The sequence below is a fragment of the Scomber scombrus genome, chromosome 12 (genome assembly GCF_963691925.1).
Source record: "Scomber scombrus chromosome 12, fScoSco1.1, whole genome shotgun sequence".
NCBI lineage: Eukaryota > Metazoa > Chordata > Actinopteri > Scombriformes > Scombridae > Scomber > Scomber scombrus.
Genome location: NC_084981.1, coordinates 12,901,699 through 12,917,088, shown reverse-complemented (window position 1 = coordinate 12,917,088; position 15,390 = coordinate 12,901,699). Strand labels below are relative to the sequence as shown.

At 38.7% G+C, this 15,390-nt stretch overlaps 1 protein-coding gene across 1 annotated transcript in view; it reads right to left on the bottom strand.

The window, feature by feature from the left end:
* Positions 1 to 484: 484 nt before the first annotated feature.
* The window catches only part of khdrbs2 (KH domain containing, RNA binding, signal transduction associated 2), a 66,762-nt gene continuing 51,856 nt past the window's right edge, over positions 485 to 15,390 (bottom strand). The window contains exons 6-9 of the mRNA XM_062430853.1: positions 14,799 to 14,982; positions 2,917 to 2,999; positions 2,207 to 2,265; positions 485 to 579 (exon numbers count right to left, since the gene is read on the bottom strand). Of these exons, the coding sequence (XP_062286837.1) occupies positions 485 to 579; positions 2,207 to 2,265; positions 2,917 to 2,999; positions 14,799 to 14,982 (421 nt within the window). The remainder of the gene's footprint in view (positions 580 to 2,206; positions 2,266 to 2,916; positions 3,000 to 14,798; positions 14,983 to 15,390) is intronic.

Genomic DNA, 15,390 nt, shown 5'->3' with positions numbered 1-15,390 from the left:
TTGCAGCATTAAAGGCAATAAATGGAAAGAGATTTAAAATAACTAACGGGAGAAGATATCAGCAGTCTAATGTAAAAAATCTGAAATGACTACAGTATTCTTGGACAGTGGTGGAATGAATGGCATTTAGACAACCAATTTTAAGAACATCCTTCCCGTCTCTTTTCATTTCCTTTCTATACAGTATTTTTTTCAAAAAAATTACTAAATCTGTCATGAGTAAAAACATACAGCAACAATGCTAAATTTTGTGGATTTACAGTACCAGTCAAAAGTTTGGACACACTTTCCCATTCACATCAATGAGAAAGTGTGTCCAAACTTTTGACTGGTACTGTATGTGCTTTAGTTAGTTTTTGTTTCAATTTCTGACGGAGACAAAAAGTGAGGGGACAAAAAAAGAAATGCTGTTACAACATTTTATGTGGAATTTAAAAAAAAAGATAAATAGTTTGAAATCAGAGGTCACATATCAGGAGCACCTTCAGTATCTACCATAAGGATGTTTTCTGTAGCCCCCTCTTGTCAGCCGTAAAATTGGTGCTTTGAGACTGGGACGGGTAGTCGGCCACTCCTCCTCTGCAAAAACAGTTAGAAAAAGCACACATAGCAGAAAGCTGCATTCAATGCGCTGAGAAAGCTGATGCCACAAAGTCAAACTGTAAGCACAGCTTTCATATACTATCCTCTCACAATCCATTTAACCAAAGACAAGAAAATTCAAGGGAGTAAATTCCATCCCAGGTACTACAGAGGCTTCTCCATAGAAAATTAATTTTATAAGCTCTTTGCCCTCTATTGGACCAATACTGAGATCTGACTGTCAGCAGCCTTCCTCACAGCCAAATTACATAAAGATGGCCACCTCTGCTGCATGGCACATTGCACCACTTCCAAATAAGAAAGTGTTTATGGAGCAGAAAATCAAATCATTGCCCTCTTGGTTTTGGTTTGGTCCGACCTCAACACCCCAGTGCGCAATTCATTGTGCTGAAAATGAATGGACCTGCAAACCCATACTGGAAACCAGTTTATTGCCACTGTCACGTGACAACCTAGTAACTCCACTTTCGGTGATTTTAATGTTGTTGCTTGAGTTAGATTAAACAAAAAGTCCAAATAAAGCAGCTTGAGCAGCTGCTTGTATTATGGGGGGTACTTTTTTCCCTTTTACCTGAGTGCAGTGTTGTGTGCACAGCAGAGGTTATACAGCCAATTGTAACAGCTTTTCTGGAATAAGCCTATGAGGGCACGTATCCAGAAGGCAAAGCACACAAAAAAACACCTTTACAATGGGCAACGGTCAGCCCCCCGAGCTTTCACTGGCACATTTACTGTTTTAGTCAAATGAAGTTTGTAGCCAGGAAGGTAGGAGGAGTGATGCGTGCAGGAGTGGCTCCCTGCGCGAGGATGATTAGAAGTGGGCTGGAACCACAAGGCTTTTCTTTTATTTCTCTGCTGTGAAACATCTTTTAAATATCAGCGCAGCAGCAGCCAGGGTTGGCCAAGACTTTTTCTTCTTCCAAGGATGTTTGTTTATAAGTCGTTTTTAAAATCCTACACTGTGTCCATGAATTCAGCTAATTAGGTTGAAAATAATAGAGGCAAATTACTGTTGTTGTTTTGGGTTTTTTTTATGTTTTTAAACATCACTGGCTTAAAGTGAGGTGCAAGGATAGCTGTGGAACATATTTTATCAGAGGAGTTGTTATCACACACTGAATGTGTTGCAGATATCACTGTGACAGTAATTAGTAGCCAAAATAAGCATAATGATGCCATTGATACTTTAACAGCTATTGCTGGACTTTCCTAATGAGCATGTGGGGCTGCAACTAGCTATTATTTTCATTAATGATGAATCTTTTCTGGTCTATAACATGCCAGAGAATACAGACTATAGTTAAATATCACAATATCTCACAGTCACAATTTCATAAAGCCCAAGGTGACATATTCATATTGCCTGTTTTATCTGGCCAATCCAAAGATATCTATTTTACCATCATATAAAACAGAAAAAAGCAGCAAGTATTTCTGCTTGATATTATTGTAAATTGGTTGCTTCCAGAAAAAACACACTTTTGCTACATTAGACAGTTTAGACCTTTTTTTTTCATAAGAAAGAGTGAGTCACATTTGGATCAATGATGCTTACACTAGTTCCAAATAAAAGTCATGCGACAGTGAATTAGCCTGTACTTACCATAGTTGTTATAGGACTCATCACTGGTTCCATGTCCATACTCATAATATTCTGAAATGCTAAATCACACAGTGGAAATATCACAGTCAAAACAAAGAATGTATTTAGATTTTTTTTTTTTATGGAAAAGTATTTAAAAGTTAAGGCTGCTATTGTTCTATATTTCTCTTACAGTCAAGAAATCTCACAAAAAAGTCCAAAAACACCAAACACCTACCCTGTCTCAGCCCTCTACAGAGGATGTAAATCTTTAAAAACAGGATAGGAATACATACTTTTGTTTCTAAAAAATTAATTTCCTAAAACAGCTGGTCACTGTAGCTTTTAGCAAATGCTTCTCAAACAAGAGTAAATAATGCATTTGACTGGGACTATTTTCAGTGGCAGATTTATACACATTTAGTGCCTTAGTGAGTGTTTATAGCAGCAGGATGGTGTATGTGGGGCTGACTCAAAAAAAAAAAAAAAAAAAATTACAGTGCCCATGTTCATCATAATGAAGGATCATGTCACCCAGTGCAACGGTGTGACTCATTGATGTGTTTTTAATAGTTTGTGGACAACACTGGAGTTTTATGGCACACAGAGTGATGACCCGTAAGACAGTTATTGACAGTGGATCTTTTACAGGCTAAGTAACAGTAGACAAATGGTGACTGAAAAAGCTCTTTTGTTTATCCAGCCGGTGTGTGTGTGTGTTTGAACACCACCTTTTTGATGGATTGCTGTAGTTATCTTCATAGGCTTCGTAACTCTCATCATCATATTCTCCACCGTATCCATCATCGTAGCCCTGTGAAGGAAGACGCTATAAGTATTAAAGTCTACTTGCCTCCTCATCTCTATCCAGTCTGACTGGTTAGAGATTAACATAAAAAAAAACAATCAATACTTAGTTCCTCAGGCAAAGTCCATTACTTTGTGTCCATAACAGGAGAGGAAACAGGAATCCATGTCCAACAGAGATTATTGATTAAGGTTTGCAGGGGGAACATGTCTCACTAGTGGAGCCTAATGGACACCTTCCGAGTCGTAAACTGCAATATGGATCTCAACTATTGATAAGTGGCTACTCAGGAAACAAGCACAGCAATCATCCTGCAAGCAACTACAGTAATGTTCAATAACAATAAAGATGGCTAAACAGCATGTAGTAAAGACCTCTTAAATGTACATGCAGTACAATAGTATAGTAGTTTAAAAAAACATTCTTTGTAGGTGTAAATCAGGTAAAATATAATACTCTTGTTTGTATATTTCTCATAAACACATGGTACTTTTTCCCTCTTCGAACACATAGGAAATATCATTCTGAAAAGGCCTCTGTTAGGAGGAAAACACCAGCATGAGGAAACTGACAGTGTCAGGATTGCAGTTACAATGACAATATGCAATATAATGTAATTATGTAATGACAATGAAAATGCAAGTTTTTTCTTGCAAAAGGTACAAACATTACTGCAGTGAAGAGGCTACTCCTATTACAAATCTCCCTGTTGAGTCTCAGCCTCTTTCCCCCAGTCTGTTAATCCAGTTAGGGACAGTTTGTATCTACAGAGGACTGTTCTCAACCCAGTTATGCAAGTAACCTGGTTTTGGATCAATTTAAGTAAACATCAAAACGCAGTTAGAAGAACAAACCACAGGAGAGCTAGCTAAAAGCCTCTAATATTATATACTGTGCTATTAAATAGGTTACTGGGGCATGCAAAAACCTAACTTCAGTGCTTTGCCATCTGCAAAAATCATCAATTATCGCCCTTTTTATAGACATAACTGGACACTCAATAGGTTGTTGATGGTGGACTGATGTATTTGAAAAAGTATGTGACATAATACATGGTTAAATGGTTTATTCATTACCGCAGAGATAATTAATCACAGTGGACCAAAGGTTCACATAAACAGTTTAACCTGAATAAGATGTTAACTGGAGTAAGGCCAAAGTGTGTGCAGAGCAGAAAACCTTTTTGTCTTTTTTTTTGGTCTGGCCTTTTATTTGTTGGATCTTGCACATGATGGGTCCACAATATTTCAGGTCTGTTTTAACAGTCAGGTGAATTAACATGTTCTTACTGTAATCATTCCTCCTGTTCATGCTGACCATTAAAAGGTCACTTCGTAATGCACTTACAATGTAAGTGATGGGGGCCCAATTCCAGCAAGCCTCCTTCTGTGCAAAAATGTATTTAATAGTGTATCTGAAGCTAGAATGAAGCTTCATGTTAATCAAATCAAGTAGATATCTTTCAACGTTAGTTATTTTAATGCCATGCCCCTCTTTTAATTACTATACTTCCACTGCAGCTCAACAGAGAAACACTTTGTTAAAACACAAAGACATGAAAAGACTGACTGTGGCAGATATCCAGATATGACTAACTCAGACTGCTGAATCCCCATATATAAGCATCCATTTACGCACTGTGTGTGTACACATTGTGGATTTTGGCCCCCATCACTTACATTGAAAGCACATTTGTAGGAGATCTTTTATTAGTCAGTATGGACAGGAGGAATGATTACAACGAGGAACACCTCTTTCAGTGTTCATATATGCACCTGACTGTTGTTTTAAGACAAGAAAAACTGTGAACATATCCTTTAAAGCGCAAATGTTTCTTTGTTATTTTTTTCCCCATCATGATCCAATATTGTCTAATCCTTTCCAATTTCAAATGAAGCTCTACTATGATACATTCAAGTATTGAGTTTCTTCTACTCATCAAATGCATTTTAAATCAGCAGGGTACATTTAAAGCTTCTATGAAGGTTATTTGTGCCAGACATGGTCTCAACAATGCATTATTCCTCCATGTCTGCCTGTAACAATAGACTAATATCATCTTGCATTAGGTGTGGCTGCTTTTGGTAATGCTCTGTGTCACAAAAGCAGGCACATCAGTGTGAAGGACATCAAGTACAGCAACGCATTAGAAATTACATTTAAGGCAACAACACACTCTCCTGCAGGGTAATGCTGATTCAAAAAGCTCTGGTTCCTGTGTGGCTTTATTTGTGTGAACATGAATGTGACTAAATTAAAGTTAGGGATTATGTCAAGGATTAAGTTGTTCAGGGGATCCAATACTTCTTCTATTCTTACATGAGCTGTTCCCCACAAAGGCAGAGTCAGAGACCTGCATATCTCAGTAATTGACCATTTTGTTGGCAATCCCACATGACAAAACTCTCCACACTGGCCCATAACAGTAAAGCAATCAGTGGATTAATTTCAGTAATATTTTATGAAAATAAAACCTCCCTACATGTGAAAGAATTACAGTAATGTGAAGATAGAATATGTAATATATCAGTTCTTTCCAGTATATTTGTTAAAGGGGGGGATGTTAACCAATTGACCTTATTATTTGTGCTGTCATCGGGCATACAAAAAATATCAGTGTTGTTCTTGAACTGGATATACAAAATAAATAACCATTCAAACGATAGCCAGACTGAATTCATATGAACACATCAGAGCCCAGTTTACAGTCACTGTTTGTTTACTGGAGAGATATGTATGTGCTCAGCTCACTGTGAGGCAGGTAGGCCATTGATAAAGTTATCTCAGAGTCAAGCTGCTGTTTACATTTCCTAACACAACAGTTGTATTTCTGGATTGTGCTTTTTCATCTACAAAATGTCACATTTTAAAACATAGTCTCTAAAAGATATTCTCCTTGAACTGGTTATTTGGGTCATCAAATACTGTTAATTGATCATTTTCTAAGCCTTTCCTTTCTGTCCAATCATAGCTTAGCAACCGTAACTAGGCTAGAGTTGAACTGGTGTGTTTTGCCATATTGGCATGGCAGCTTTAAATCAATGACACACAGAAGCAAATTTTCAGCAGAAAAAAAAAATCAACAATATTAACAAAACATGCAAACAAACATCAATGTAATGTTGTGATCAAAAACAAGAAAAAGGCTGGTGTCTTTTTTCCCCATCTTTCCAAAAAACTAAAACCTGAGGAGGAAAAAGTAAGCCCTAAATTGAACTGTTTGTCTGTTTTCATGTGGTGCTGTGGTGACCTGTGGTGCTGCTAACGTTAGCATGACTTACTACAGCTTACACCTGCAAAGGAGAGGCTATCGTTAGCTAAGTGAGTTATTTTGTAGGGTTACATGTTACTATGACATGTTATGAAAAAAACCCACGTACATTACTGACAAAGCCACTTCAAAAATAAAGAGATTTAAACCAAGTTCAACAGTTTGAAATAGCTAGAGCTTATAAAATCTATAGTGACATTTGTCACTTAAACTGACAAAATTGATGGTCGTCACCTAGAAATGAACCCTGCTCATCTTCAGTTCTGTGTGAAATGAAAACTCCATTGTTAAAAAAAAATTACTAGGAATTTCGAGTGTTAGATCTGCCATATTGGAAACTCTGTGTGTGTGACTGGAAAGCTTGGCAGGCACAACAGTAACAAAGGAGGAGCTTAGCGAATGTCTGCTTTACTTTTCAGGCAGCAATCCTACTTTTTGAACAAAACCATCCAGGCAAGCATCTGTTAAACAAAAAAACAAAAAACAACAAAAAAAAGAAACTTTCCTGTTACTTATTGTCCATATTCTAGGACAAACTGGCACAGCAGCAACATACCTTTGTGATTTCGACACGTTAAATTGAACGACTAGGCTACGTTTTGAGCATAAAAAACAGCACCCATGGAAATTTACCAGCATGGTAGCATGGGTATTTACATTATTATAACTTGGCTGTGTCCATACCCATAAAAATCACCAAAACCTTCCTCTTAGGTCATTCCCCAACTTTTTAGCTATAAAATCTACCATACATGCATGGTTCTAACTGACAGGATTTGTATAGAAATTAAGTGTGAAATACCAGTTATAAATATAATGAAGCCTTTACATTATTCAACGTCAGCTCAAAGAAAACATACACAAATGTTTATTACACTCTGGTTTATCTCTCTGCTGACCCCAGTAGTAGTTTGACACACAAAACAAGCTGTGTTCAGATTAGTATGTGTATATATATGCCGACCCCTAATTAATGAGGCTTGGTTCCTCTAGTTTGACACTCATCTGTAAAAACAATTAACGCTGGTCCTTCTTAACAAGGCAGAGGAAATAAATCAAATGTTAACACAAGGGTGGAGAGTCCTCGCGCAGTGTAATTAGGACAGCAAGAACCTAAAGGCCCTTAGCACTGTACTTCATTATCAATTGACAACCTGGTATGTCCCCTGACAGTGACAGATCTTCATAGGGAGCTGCCTGTGAATGCCTCTCCACACAGCAGTATGGGGAGGAAAATGAGATTTGCAGCCTTTTGTCTCAATGAATAGATGCTGCTCTTCATTGTTTTCTACCTTTGCAAATTTAATCAGCATGCACCTTTTGCTGTAGGTTGTACTCTTAATTTTTGAGTTTACTTTTGAATATATTTTATAAAATTGTATCATGGTTATCAAGCAAAAAACCTTGATTTCATTCAAGGTTAGAAATGAGATATGTATTTCTGATTCCTCCGACATTAATTTACCTGTGCTCGTAGAGTTTAGCATTAGATGTATCTGCATCTGTGTGATTCTTTCCTCACAGGCGGTGTAAGTCCCTGATGATACAGCTGGAGCCATTATGCATTCAACCTGAGTTTTTCTTCTATTAAATAATCAAGTGGAAGTAGCGGAAGTGTGTGTGTCATACATCTGTTTTAATAAACAGGAGAGTTCTGCATGGAGAATTTCCATAATTAATCTAACAAATGTGAACTCAGCAGTGTATCTGAACCTTTTGTTATAAAGCAATTACAGCAGATGTGCATGCCATCCTAAAAGGTGTCCTGTGAAACTGCTCTCCTTCCAGAAATATTCAGAACTTCGAATCTCACGCATCTTTCATGCTTGTGAAAAAGATGATATGGGAAGATTTTTTTTCCCGTTTCTAAAGGGTGTCCTTTTGCTTTTTCCACAGTAGATAGATTAGACTTTTTTTTTTTTCTTCAAAGCCTCCCAAAGCTCTGTGTTTAATCACATTATGGCATTTCCTGCACAGCCTTGGTGTGGTTGCAGGGCTCAGGTTTAAAAAAACCCAAGCTACGCGTTTCAAATTTTACCAGCCATTTGTACAATTCATGGTCTGCTGTCAGGGACAGAATGGTGTATCAGTCTCAGATTCTTCTCTTCTATCTTCAGCTCTGACATTAAAAAGATAAGATTTGATCCAGATGGGATTTGATCTTTAACATTAAACTGAAGCCTTGGTTCCAGTCTATACAAAATGCCATCAATCACTCTTTAATCTCCCTCTGCTCTCATTTTGCACTTTTCACACGGAGGAACTAACACTGATTACACTGAAAGGTCTGGCTTCTGCTCTTCCTAAGAGATTATAAATATTCACTCGTCAATGCTTGTTTAAAAAGTCACAAAATCATGGTTATTAGTGTTCATTTAAGTACTTCAACGGGAACTTCATATCTGAAAGTGTACCTACACCTGAAATTACATGTCTCCGTGAAGTAATTTTCATATTATGAATCACAAGAAGCACACTGAAATAGGAGCTCTCTGCTGTTTCACCTTTCTCAGCTGAATACCTGACAGCAACCACTATTCTAGCTATGCTTTGTGTGGGAAACCATGAAACACCCTTTTTACAGATGTACCGAAATGTACAGTTTGAAATGTGGTGCGACATTATCACATACCATACATAGCCCAGTAGTAGGAATCATTTTGTGATAGAATTAATAATACATTTTTACACTGAAAACGTCAGCTGCTTGCAGAAGAAGCGGATAACTTATAACTAGATAACAGGCTTGTTTTGACTGGTTAAGAGATCTGCATTTTAAGCACTTTCACATTATAGTACAGATGGAGGATTCATTCTGTGGCTTAATACAGATGGGCGGCCGATTGCTTGGTGTCTTGATGTAATAAATATGACAAATAATTGCCAAAGAGTATAAAAATTCCAGCCTATCATTAACTGTTTGAATTTTCAGTTATTCCTGGCTCAAATTGTGTTTACCAAAAATAGCCTAAAACCATCTGAGGGTACAATTGGATGACTTTACCCAAAGGAAAACATATAATGATGGAAGAAATCTCCCTGTTAAGGCTAATCACCAAATATTTTGGAGTGTATCTGATGTGCTGTCAATGTGCACATAGGGGATTAAATGATAGAGAAGAAATATTACACTTCCCCTAAAGGAACAGGCTGGCCTTTTTGGTAAATTGATCCTTTAAGGATTTCTGAATTAATGTGCATACAAATTTACACTTTAGTACAAAGAAGTTGTACCTCTTTAGTCAAAAGGTTGTGACATCGAGCATAACTGGGTGGCAAAGTTCTTTAAATGTGCAAATGGAAACACATTCCTGTGCGTTCACATAAATACTCTGTGAAAACCTGATCACTGTTATTAGTTTTTGGAGCTGTTTCTAAAGCTACCATCACCAAACTCCTTGCAATAAAGTAACATGTCACAAAGTGTAACAATGTGGCTTGCTGACATGTTTTTAATAGTTCTTGGACAACTGAGGCCTACAGCACAATACAATACTTGTAACAGGGCTCAGTTAATTGTTGGTTTGGCTCTGCAGATTTGTTGTCAATAAAAAAATATGAAAAATTCACGGCCAAAACAAGTATATACCAGAGAAACAACAGATCATTTGGTAGCCCGTCTGCTGTAATAACTTAACATCTTTCAACCAAAACGACAATTTTTGTTGACAGTCAACAATCCTGGGAGGATTTCATATGACAAAGTGTGAAGAATCTGCTATAAAACTGTGTGAAGAATGATGAAGCACATTAATGCTGACTTAAACATGTAAAAACATTTGCAGCAGCTCAGTGTATGGATGTCTAAATTTATGCAGACTAACCCCCCCCCCCCCCCTCCCCGAACCTGCCACTACGGTGAAGGACTGCAATCAACTTTACCTCTGAATCGTTGTTATCCTTTAAGAGGTACAATAATGGCCACTGTCACTGTATTAGTTTTATGACACTGACAGCATGACATAGTCCATTAATCACTACAGTCTCGAGAGGAATCCCTGGTGCATGATGACCTGCTCAATGGCAGAAACACGGGAACTGTTTGTGGGAACTCACCCCAAATTGAGGAGAAAAACAATGGTGTGTCATTTATTCACTAAACAAAATGACTGTAAACTCCAGGATGCATGCATAACTACATATGTACATGCTGGTTATAAATAAGCAATCATATGCAAATTGGTTTCTGCCAGAACATTGTGCAGTGTTGCTAATGACTTAGCATTAAAGGATGAGGCACAATACAACTGTGATACAGGAAACAAAACAATGGCTGCATTAAGGATTTATTCATGTGATTGACAGATCTCTGTAATGCTGTGCTGTTGTTTTTAATATTTTATTTGAATTTGAAGATTACCTTTATATATTTTTGAAGGGTGGTAGTAAAATAGTATCCTTAACTGTAACAGAGAGATTTTTAAAAATGAATTCCTAATGTAAATCTCCAGGTGTCAGAAACAATACCAGCAGCTTGTATGTAATGTAAGTGAAGAAAAACCTCATTACAGAAACTTTCTTGCCCAACGTACAGACTAATAGCAGCATATATTTGGGTTTATGCAAAATAAAGACTCAGAAAGAAATCAGTAAGAAAACCTGATTCACCTTAACACTGAACAACTTCCCATCCCTGTCTTCCCATCCCCGTCTCTGGCAGTCCTGTGGTCCCATGCCAATACTGAAAGTGCACTGCAGTTTTTAACAATTGTTTTCCAAACTGGAATAAAGTCAGCTATGGATTAAAGCTGCAGTCTGTAACTATTTTTGTGTTATATTTGCTAAAATTGTCATAATCATCTGGCGAGTCGAGGCGAGTCGTGCTGGAACTGTGTAGTGGAAAAGCGGCATGAGATACAGATAAGCTATGACATAATTCACTGTCTCTGGGTCCACCCAGTGGTCGTAAAATGATTAGCAAGAATCCATTCGCTCCCGAGTAAAACAACCAATCAGAGCCCGGAGGAGCGTCAATGACGCTGTACACACGCTGCTGGCTGTCCCCCACCCCCGCACAGAGCGTGCTTTCACTCGGCAGCGCTCCTCCCCCTCCCTCCTTTCCCTCTCACTGGTCAAACAGACTTCCTATGGGGACAAGCCTTCACGTGTGTGCAGCGTGCACGGCAGGTTCCTCTGTGGGGAGGGGCTTAAGCCTGATTCAAGCCTGATTTATGCTTCTGCGTCGGAACGACGGCGTAGCTACGGCGTACCTACGCCGAGCTCTCTGCGTCGACGCGGACCCCTACGCCGTAGCCTGACGTGTACCTCCAAAAAATCCTAACTGCGCGTCACGGCAACGCGGACCGCAAGGGCTGTGATTGGTCCGCTCAAAACGTCAGTTCCTCCAACAGTTGCTTTTTCCGGTCTTTCTTCCTGCAACACCGCCATTATTATTAATAATGAACAAAAGGTATGTGTTTTCTGTTATTAGCGCATATAGCGCAATGCTACATGCTACTGTGACCAACAAAAAACAAAAAAAGAAGATTGCTACTGTGACCGGAAGATAAACAAGGATACGGATAGGACTCCTCTGAAACCACACACACCCCTTAGCGGCATGGCAGTGAATTGCAGAGCAACGCGATCCCTCGACGCAGAACTTCGAAAGGTCAACGACGGCATCGACGCAGAAGCATAAATCAGGCTTTATGCTTCTGTGTCGGAACGACGGCGTAGCTACGGCGTACCTACGCAGAGCTCTCTGCGTCAACTCGGACCCCTACGTCGGAACGACGGCAGAAGCATAAATCAGGCTTTAGAAGGCAGGACTGCAGTGCAGCAAAGAGGAAGAAGGAGGGACCTGGAGGCTGTACTCGTTCAAATTTTCTGGCTAAGTCCACTTTTTTCTCAAACTACAGACTGCAGCTTTAATACACATGGGGCACTCCAGTGAGTATTTACAGCAGCAGAACAGTGTAGCCTATGTGGGATGCTCTCAAAATAAACTACTATGCCCATGTTCATTGTAATAAAGGAACAGATCACCCAGTGCAGTGGTGAGGCTCAGTGATGTGCTTTTAATAGTTTTAGGACAACAATGGAGGTGTATGGCACAGTGGAATAAACTACAGTATATCAGGCTTTACACACATATGATACTTCTAAGTTTTGGTCTATTCTTGGGATTTATTAACTGAAAAAAAAGATATATTAGCAGCCTTATTTAACATCCTTAGTAAAAAGAGAAATCTCAGTTGATTTGGCCTCCTTCACAGACTACCATTCAAACAACACTTAACAGTGCCAATCTGTTTTTTGTTGTTTTTTTTGTTTTTGGCAGGCTTTCTTTATATGGTCTCAGTGAGTGATGGGAAAGTGAGGCTTTGCATTTTTCTTGTACAACTGACTAGCAAGAGTAAGCAAAAGCTTTTGTACAAAGAGCTACGATCTGGGAGGAACAAAGAAAACGGAGCTGTGGTGTAAAGGATACAGCAAGGTGAGATTTGTGGGAGAAAGATAAAGAGAAAATGTTGAGTTCATAAATTATAAAGCAAACAATGATACATGATAACCGCCAGCTTCCTCACGCTTTCCACTCAAGTTTTAAATCAATACCACCCTCGATTAGGCATAATTATGGACATTCTCACAGTATCACTTTTATGAGACAGACTGACGGTTTGACAGAGTCCATCAATCCACAGTCTCTGGAGACATCTACTCGATACCCACACACACACAACAGTGCGTGTCTTCCCAAAGACAAATACAGGATGTAGCAACAAAGCTGCATCTACAGCTGCTGATCTATTATTGTGTTTCATTAGATTGTACGGTGCAGGATTCTTGTAGTGGAATAACATCAAGCGTTACAGCATCTTGTATAGTCAGTGATTGAAAAAGACAACTAAACAAACCTGGACCCTTTTATAAAGAGGTCTTGCTTCATTCTGAAAATGCTCAAAGACAATTGTGTAATGTAGTAGAAAATAAATTGCAAAGTGAGATATAAGAGAAGAAAATGTTCAGGACAAACTCATCTTTCCATAATCCCCTAGTCTCTGTGCTCCCACCCTCCTTTCCAACCTCCAATTACAAAGAGAAGAAATGCCTCGCCTTTTCACTCCTCAGAAATACACAGGCTCTACATCAGAACTCAATTTGGTTTGGTAATGAGACTGCGCTTGTGCATTTCCCCATGCAGACAGCCCAATCTTCAACTGCCAGCACACATGGGGGCTTTGCTTAGCAGGAAGGCTCTGAGGAAATAGACTGGTAAAAGTGTTACCTTTTTCATTTGGATAAAACTTAGAGCTCACCTAGTCTTTCAAAATGACCTTGAGAAATTTCCCAGATCTGGGGCTTTGAAAAATGTTATAGATGTATCCCTGCCTTACTTTAAGTGATGTGAACAAAGATTTTTACCAACCACTGGTCAAGGATCTGTCTACACCCCTGAGTGGAATGGTGCAACTATTCACAACATATGGACTTTTGACTTGCCATCGTACCAAATAACATCAAATTTAAAACCACTTATTTTATAGAACATTTTATCTATAGCACATGTTACATGTCTATGTCTAATAGTTTTTCTGTTTTAGGGAATAATGTAACATTTTGGCAAATATGCATATTTGGTTCATTGACTGTAACACTTTTAATCAAATGTATGTTTTATTTCGACTATGCTCTTGTAACTTGCTTGAAAAATGTAATCCATCACCGAGGACAAGTTGTTGCCTTTATTTTTTTAAATTATCTTTGCTAATGGTTGTGTGTTCTGCTGAAAGCAGGCACTGATTTGGAAAATACTTTCCCCACGCTTTGACATCTGAGGACATTCTGTGATGCACAAATGACAAAACATTACTGTAACATGTAACATGAATGGCATATTCAACCTTGAAGTCATCACGATGAAATACAAACATTTGCCATTGTACTTTCCAGAGTTTCGTAATCTTGTCTGTGAGTACAAACAGCTTTGCAGTCTTCTCCTTCAAGAAGTCCTTAAATGCAATTAATCTGTGACTCCAACTCGACTTCCTTGATCATATGGTCTCATCGGTACCTTAAACACCACTCAAAAGATACTACATTGCTCATGTTTATGAAGGAACATGTCTCCAAGTGCAACTGTGTGGCTTATTGATGTGTTTATAATTGTTTAACAAAGGAGCTCTATGACACATCATAATGATATCTGCTTGCAACAGCATTCAACACATTGACACCCTATCTTAATAAAAAATAGATAAAGGTGATTATTTATTAATGTAAGCAAGCTTATTTTAAAATATGAGAGACAAATCTAAACAACTGGAAGGAGCTACCAAGAAGATGCAAAATTATTCTTAAATCATTTTTTGCTTTTAAAGTTGTAATTATAATCAAAATATGTTGTTTGTAATAATTTCCTGTTTGCCCTAATTTTTCAAAGACATGTCCCCGTTTGCCTTACCCCACCATGTAAAGCAGGACTCGCAGATCACATGAAACGGGATTAAACCAAGTGTGATTTTTACACAGTTCAAGTAAAATTACTATCAGCTATACTTTCCACTGTGTGCAAAGAGGATTGGACTTACATAGTCGTCGTATGATTCATGTGTGACTGCTAACAGCGGGGGCCTGTATCCAACACTCCCTGCTGCCCCCCTGGCTCTCGGAGCTTGTACCTCCCTCGTTAAAACACTCTTGGGAAGTTTGCTGTGTGTCGCTGCCGCTGTCCCCCGAGGGGCTACTGCACTCCTTCCTGTGCCTCTGTGGCCCCTGGTGAAGCAAACAAGTGGACAAACATGGCATCAATTTGCCTTAGGATTATCACTCCACATGTTCTGTAAATAAGCTGTACAGATGTCAGTGAAATCGGTTAAATCCCTCTTATCGCTGGGTATATGTGCAGGCTGCCTCAGTTGGTGGTTGTTGTACAGTATATGCCTGGGTGAAACACAAGATAAGCATAACCTCCGCTGGCACTGAGGTAGATCTTGTAATGATCACAGAGATGAAAAGTGTCACTTTGTGTCTTTTTCTCCTCAGCCAACATGCCTGTGGGACACGGTGTGGTTAATTCAATAACACAATAGAGCAGTTTTGTGCCTGCATTTCTACAAAATCACATCTCTATCTGCCTGAAACTGCTGGAAACATGCAGGTTGTAGGCTTACCTGCAAATGG